General features: G+C 38.0%; 1 protein-coding gene across 3 annotated transcripts; it reads right to left on the bottom strand.

Moving 5' to 3' along the window:
• Positions 1-5,045: 5,045 nt before the first annotated feature.
• TCEAL7 (transcription elongation factor A like 7) lies at positions 5,046-7,151 on the bottom strand. 3 transcript variants are annotated; one of them, XM_054472908.1, is made up of 3 exons: positions 7,064-7,151; positions 6,328-6,392; positions 5,046-5,992 (listed from the first exon to the last, which is right to left on the bottom strand). In XM_054472908.1, exon 3 carries the CDS (start codon positions 5,966-5,968, stop codon positions 5,666-5,668), a length of 303 nt encoding a protein of 100 aa, XP_054328883.1. In that variant the 5' UTR covers positions 5,969-5,992; positions 6,328-6,392; positions 7,064-7,151; the 3' UTR covers positions 5,046-5,665. The 3 variants fall into 3 exon arrangements, with proteins under 3 accessions (XP_054328883.1, XP_054328884.1, XP_054328886.1); XM_054472909.2 differs by lacking the exon at positions 7,064-7,151 and adding an exon at positions 6,903-7,038; XM_054472911.1 differs by lacking the exon at positions 6,328-6,392 and having other exon boundaries at positions 7,064-7,125.
• Positions 7,152-7,514: the final 363 nt, after the last annotated feature.

Below are 7,514 nucleotides of genomic sequence, written 5' to 3'. Positions count from 1 at the left end.
GTCTTTGAATCTAAAAAGAGTCGGCTTTAGACAGTGTAGAGTTGGATCATGCTTTTTCAAAATCTATTCTGCCTATCTGCCTTCTAATTGGAGAGTTTAGTTCTAATAACCACGTTTTCTAGTTTCTGTATTTGATAACTGTGATATCTGGGACTTGTTGACCCTAAAGGGACTGCTCCTCCCAGGGTTAGCTAATTCCTAGCTATAGCAAACAACTGAGCTGTGAGCACCCCTTTCACTTGCAAACCAACCAATCCAGAACCCATACCACCAAATATCTCCTTTATCAGGCTCTTACTAATATCACACTAATTATCAGCACTAATCACAATAGGGCCAGGTAACAGACAGCTAGAAACAGCCTTTTATCCCTGAGCCATTGAACTGGTTCGAATTAGCCAATTCCAAACCTACCTATGCTGCCACACTTGTTTTTTCAGACACACACACACACACACACACACACACAAAAGCAAAACAAAACAAAAAAGCAATAAAGCCTCTTGCCCTCATTTTTTTTTCTTCACTTGCTCTGCCCATTATTGACTCTGGTGCTTCCTCATGCGGCCCTGTGTGTCATGGTACGCTTTCTGTTTCTAGGTATCTGTGATTATAAAAAGTCTTTCTTCATGACAGTCATTTTTGTGTCAGTATATCTTACCATATTTGATTAAAACAAATCCTGGGTACTTTTAAAACATTAATTCATTTACACTTAAAGTAATTACTGACAGAGAAGGATTTACTTCTGCCTTTTTGCTATTTGTTTTCTATGTATCTATACCTTTTTGGTTCAATTCCCCATTACTGCACTTTTCTGTGGTTAATTGAATTTTTTTCTTGTGTACTTGTTTGATTCTGTTATTTCTTTTTTGCATATTTAAAAATTTTTTTCTTTATTGGTTCCCCTGGGGAACACAATTAACATCTTAACTTCGTAGCACATTTTTCTTTTATATAACAATACCAATTTATTTTCAACACAAGAACTCTATTTTTTATAGCTCCATCCCCCCTTTATGTTGTTATTGTTACAAATAATATATTTTTACCAAGTGTGCATATTAACATAGTTTTATAATTATTGTTTTATGCATTTGTCTTTTAAATCATATAGGAAAAAAAGAGGAGTTATAAGCCATATATGCCACACTACTTGCTTTTATATTTTCCTGTGTAGCTACCTTACTGTTGTTCTTTATTTTTTCATATGACTTTGGCTTACATATCTTGTATCCCTTTATTTCAGCTTGGAAGTCTTGTAAGACTTGGCAGAGGTCAGTAAATACATATGCAAATGAATCTACCTTCTATAATATAAATGTACCTTAAATTATTCAATCAATTCCTCATTAATTAACATGAAATTATTTGTATGTTTTGCCCCTAAAAGCAATGCTGCCTGCAATGAACATGCTTGTACACATACTTTTCTTTTTACAGATTAGATGCCTGAAAGTAAGGTTGCTTGATCAAAAAGTATGTGTTCTTTTACATTTTCTAGCCTCCCTTGCACATATGTTGCAGCTATAGAATGTAACATAAGACACTTCTAAGGCTTATAAACAACCCCAGGTGATCCTTCTGCTATCCTTCTGGTAACTTTGGAAACCATGTATGCTGTCTGGAATACCAGACTACAGGACAAATGCAGGTTAGATACCCAAAAAAGCAATAGAACAGAGCCATGCATGAGAGACAATAACCCTCACTGAAATTATGACATGAAAGAATAATCAACTGTTTTTAAAATACAGATTTTGCATTTTAAAAAAATTAACTAAGCATAGTCTAGTCCATCCTAATATACTGATTTAAACACACCTCCAGTTTGGATCTCTTCTTTACAATTAAATACTTACCAGTTCGATGGATATCCATTCAGAAATTTATATATCTCTGTTTTGCATTTTCACTAAAGGTTATAGAGAATCAACTGTTTTATTGCCTTTATTCAGCAATATTCCTGGAGATGCTTCAATATACGAATGTCATTCTTTTTAACTATTGTGTAGTTTTTCTTGGTATAGATGAACCACAGTTTGTTTGACTATTTTCCGATTGATACCTTAGTCTGTTTTTAATATTTTGGCTCTTACAAACAATGCCACAGTAAACATCATTTTTGCTTTCCCGTGCGTATCTGTAAATATATCTCTACAGTAATTCAATGTAATGGAAGTGCTAGGTTGTATAGTCTGCACATATTTTACTGGTTTATCTTTTTCTTTTCCATTTCTAAAAGTTATTGGGATATTAGGGATATTTTCCCATTATCTGTCGTGGTATTACAAATATTTCTTCTCAGGCTATTTCTTGTCCTTGTACCTTTTATATTTTTTCCTTTATAACCTTCGGGTTTCTTTTTGCTTAGGAAGATAATCACTATCAAGAGATTGTAAAAATTATTTTCTTGATTTTTATTGTGCTATTTCATTTTTGTTTCTCAGACTTTTTTATTTAATCCACTTTGGATACATTTTTGTGTATGCGGGGAGTAGGAATCTATGTTCATTTTTCTTCTGATTGAATGGTCCATAACGCTCAATTCTTAGGTTAATTTTTTTTGCAAATACGCAAAAGCCTTAAGCAAATATGCATATAGGTAAACATTTACTCATAACTATGATTACTTTCTTAGGACAAATTCAAAGCACTAGAAGTTAGGTCGTAGAATATGAAAAATAGCATTTCAACTTATTGTGAATAGAAGCACAAAAATGGATGCCATTATTTACTCTCTCATTCAGTATGAAAATGCCTATATCTGCAATAAAATTTTCATAAGTAAGCATTTGTTTGCCTATTTGGTAGCAATATCTTGTCATTTTTATTGTTTCTTTTTAGAATTGTCTTATTGCCTCCTAGTAAAGCTAAATAATGTTTATTCTCCAAATAGATTTATTTGGGTACCCTATTTATATGGGTACCCTACTTATGTCCTCTGCAGAATTTTTAGGGTATGATACCCCCATTTTACTTTTTAGGAGCCCCTAATTATCAATTATTAACCAGTATGGTCTTTGATTATAAGAAGACTCCCTCTGTACAGCCCAGATGAAACAAGGTCTATGATGTTTATCAGGAAGTAGTGGAGACCATGATTTCATGGGAATCCCAAAATGGAGATTCCAGGGCCAAATGCACAGAGATTTTATCTCAGTGTGTTTGCACGTGTATGTGTGTATATGGAGAGATATGTGTTAGAATTTTACATTTTTTTTTAAGAGATGAGGTGTTGCTGTGTTGCCCAGGCTGAAATGCAGTGGCTATTCACAGGCATGATCATTGCACACTACAGCCTCAAACTCCTGGGCTCAAGTGATCCTTCTGCCTCAGCCTCCCCAGTAGCTGGGACTACAGGTGTGCACCAGCATGCCTGGCTAGAATTTTGCATTTTAGAAAGACTCCAGATGATTATAATGTAAAGAGATGACTTTTTGAGAGGGGCCAGCTATTTAACATATGAATAATTTTATAGAGTGAATTTGGGGAATAATCCCTTTCTTACTGGGCTCCTTTTAAAAACATAGTTTCTAGAGGAGTTATTGCCAACTTAATGTAATCAGAAGTAAAACTGGGCACTATAATTCCAACTAAGTACACATTTATTAAATACCCACTGTATGTTAATAAGATTAATAGATTAATAGAAGTATAATGAAAAAATATGATGTCGTCTTTACTTTGAGATGCAAAATGCAAAAAATCCTGTTTAGAAATAATGCTTACATTTCTATACATTTACATATATATGCTTTGTAAGACTAATATATATACTAATGTATATTAAGGCTATATATTAATATATATACTTATATATAATATGTAATATACTTATATATAATATGTAATATATTTATATATTATGTATACTTATATATGTAATATAGACATTTATATATTATATATACTTATATAAAATATGTAATATAGACATTTAAATATTATATATACTAGTATATATTAAGACTATATATATGCTTATATATTAGTCTTACAAAGCATATATATTAAGCTTAATATATATGTATTAGTATACATGTCTTACAAAGCATATATATTTATATATGTATATGCACATATATATTTATATATGTATATGCACATATATATTTATACATGTATATGCACATATATATTTACATATGTGTATGCACATATACATTTATGTGCATGTATACACACACACACACACCACACACACATCTTAGTCTTATGAAGCATTTTTGCGTGTTTCCGGGGAGAAAAAATGAAAAGCAGGGATTTGGTTTTAGATTTGTTTCCTATATCACATTGTGCAATTTACACATCTCCCAAGACTATTCTGAACACAGTAAGTCAGGCCTGCCAGGAGCCTTCAGGAAGAGATTACAAGAGGACAAAGCCTCATTCCTTAGACTTAGAGCAGCAACTCTGAATACAGCATGATGCCTTTGACTTAAATTTATACCCTAGTCCAAATCCCAAGTGGACTCATCACATCTGACTCCTATGGAGAGGAAGGGGCTTGTGATTGCAAACAGATGGGACTGTTTTACTAAGGGCTCTGAAAGACATTGTGGCCCAAGCAACCCTAGAGAAGTCCCACCTGTGTTAAATGTCACTATAAAGCACAGGAAGCTTTAGATGACAAGAATCAGAGTTCAACCCACTGATGACTCCAGGGAACTCTGTTGGGTTTTGGCCCTCAATGACTGCAGTGCATCAGCAGCAGTGGGGCCAGCAGAGAGCACAGGGCCCAGCAGAAGAGGCAGCAGTGTTGGGCAGGCGTAGCAGGACCCAGGGGAGGAGACAGGGCTCAATAACAGAGGACTGATAGGGAAGCCCCCACCTCTGCCTACTGGACTTGTTCCGGAGTACAAATTGAATCATGCCAGGCCCTCTCTGAAGTTATTGGTGTATTCTATAGTGGGTTGGGGTTCTGTATGCACAGTGGGGAAGAAGATCCCATGAGCACAGCTGGTTACTGCCTCATTTCCTCCCCACAGCAGCCCTGTGAGGCAAATATTTTCCCTATGAAAAGACTGAGTCTTAAACGTGTGTATCTGTAATAATTACCAGTTTATTCCTCTGGCTAAGATATCCAGAGGTAATTAGAGGTTTACATTTCATTTTTACGCTTCTGTTATTGAGAGTTTATTAAGTGTTTCATTGCCTTCCAAAGGCGATTGAAAAGTTCTTTTACTGTGTCTGCTTTAGGGTTTTTTGTGACACAAGTAATATACACACATAAACATATATTCATTTTTTGGCAAGTGAGAAGATGCAGATAGGCAAAAAGAAAAAAAAAGATCACACAGAGATTCACTGTTAACCTTTGGTGTATAATAAAATCAGACACTTTCCTTTGCATTATGTCACATAGAAATGTACAAATAAAGTGTACATATATACACACATATATGTATACACTGTTTTGCAACTCGTTATTTTCACTTTGCAATATACAATGAGCATTTTTCCATGCAAATGAATGAGACCTCTTATTAAATGAATAAGATTGGGTCAAAAGATGAGATGTTGACAAGAGTCATACGTAAATCTCAGCAACATCGAATGACTGGAGTAAAACGATAGCAAATATTTATCAAGAAAGTGCAGACAAACAGAAAGCAGTGGCAACATTAATAACAGAAAATAATTGAATTGTCAGAGAAATTAATTAAATGGGATAAGGACGGTCCCGAGAATGCCTATGGTTAGAATGCAGAGCTCTAAATTTCTTTCTCAGACCCCTTATCTCTTCCAAACACCTTTCCATCTCATCTCCCTCCCTTGTCATTTCTTCATTTTTAAAATGCCTATAGTCTATGTCCTCTTTAAATTCTTCGAGAGACTGAAGCAGCCTCTGTCTAAAATTCCCTTCTGTTTGCTGGCGTTCAAATTCTCCATAGGGGCGTTCTTCCTCCCTCTTTGGCACGCGGCACTTTGGCTTTCCTTCGTTCTCTTTGCAGGGTTTTTGCATGATGTTGTTGTTTCCTGCTTAACTCTAGGGAGAAAATGTAGAGACAAATTGCTTCGTTACTTTTGAATCACGATTGTCAGTTTCTCTCTGAGGCAAGACACTTTCCCATCTCTGCCCCACAGGTCCAGACCTCATAAGTCTGCGGCAGCTCCCTCCACCCTCTCATCTCCCCCTTTTCTCCCCTCCCACCTCAGGAACCCACCATTTCCCCAGCAGACAAGGCTAATGGCCTCTCCAATGGGCGGGAGAGGAGGAGCAGAAAAGGAGATGGACTGCGAAGCCGCAAATTTCGCCTAGCTTTTGCCCTTCCCGACTCCTATCCTCAGAGATCTCAGTCTAAGTGCCTCTCTTATACTGACCTGTGCGGGGTAGTTTCCTGCTCTTTTTCTTTCCCCCAGATGTCTGTGAACACAGACCCTGGGACCTGCAAACAAAAAGGAAGGGGCGGGGAGGAAGGAGCTATCTGTGGATCAACCAGCTCCAGAGACAAGACAGACGTTATTATTTTGAACCTGGGATTCTCATCATCACTGTCATCGCCCCCCGGATTTCTACCTCCTGGCCCCTCCTTCCTGTTTGTATCCTTTCCTTCAGGATTTCCGTTTCCACTCCCCACTCCTCACCCTCAGGCCTGGGCCTTGCAAGGCCCGCGTCTCCCTCCTTCGCCCCGTCCCGCGCCCCACCCCACCACCACAGGCCGGCATTGAGTGAGGTGAACTATTTTCAAATAATCTCTAAATTTCTGTTGTCTCCATCCCGGGATTTCAGCCTTTCTCCACACACCAACCCATACCCCAGGCCTAAAATTTTCTCTTAACAAAATTGGAGAAAGACGAGGAGAAGGATAAAAAGAAAGCATGCCAGGGTGAGAGAATCCGATTATTTCAAAGCTATCACTAAATCTCTAGGTGTCTCTCAAAAGATTTCGACCTACCCCCTTGCTCCCCCCTGCAAAAGATACAATTATCTCCGACGATTTTGCAGCGGTTTTGGGAAAGCAAGCCTGGACCTATTCCAGTCATTAGATTCACCCACTACTGACTCAGGGGTCCAGTGGTTCCTTCACTCCAACCTGCTGGGATTTAAGGAATTTACCTCTTCCTTCCCTTGGCCACAAGCACGCACGGCACGCTTGTCTGCAGGGCAGTAAGGAGCTGGTACCCAGAGGAGAAAGAAGCCCGGGAATATAAGGACTTCGGTTCACGTCAGCTCCTGATCACGTGAGGATTATGTCATCCCCCATCTCTGGTCCCCACTTTCCCCCTCCCACCGGCAGCGCTGCAGAAGTGGACCGGCTTACCAACCTCCCACCCCCCACCACACCAGGCCCTGTCACTCATTTTTGTCTTTGCTAATTCCCGAGGTCAAAAGTGGCCCCTTCTCCCTGTGGTCAGAATTTGCCTTTCTCCGATTACCAGGGAGGGGCTGCATTTTCCCAAAGTTTTATTAACCATTGTTACTTTTTTTGTGGTTGTGCTGAGAGGGAGGATTACTTATCCTTTTCTAAGCTACAAGAAAAGAAAAGTGGCAGTCTCCTCCATCCAAT

Source organism: Pongo pygmaeus, chromosome X, assembly GCF_028885625.2.
Source record: "Pongo pygmaeus isolate AG05252 chromosome X, NHGRI_mPonPyg2-v2.0_pri, whole genome shotgun sequence".
In the NCBI taxonomy this organism is placed as follows: domain Eukaryota; kingdom Metazoa; phylum Chordata; class Mammalia; order Primates; family Hominidae; genus Pongo; species Pongo pygmaeus.
This window is presented reverse-complemented; position numbering and strand designations above follow the sequence as displayed.

What these genes read in the sequence shown, in the direction of transcription:
- TCEAL7 (XM_054472908.1), bottom strand. Translation starts at nt 5,968, where the DNA reads ATGCAAAAACCCTGCAAAGAGAACGAAGGAAAGCCAAAGTGCCGCGTG.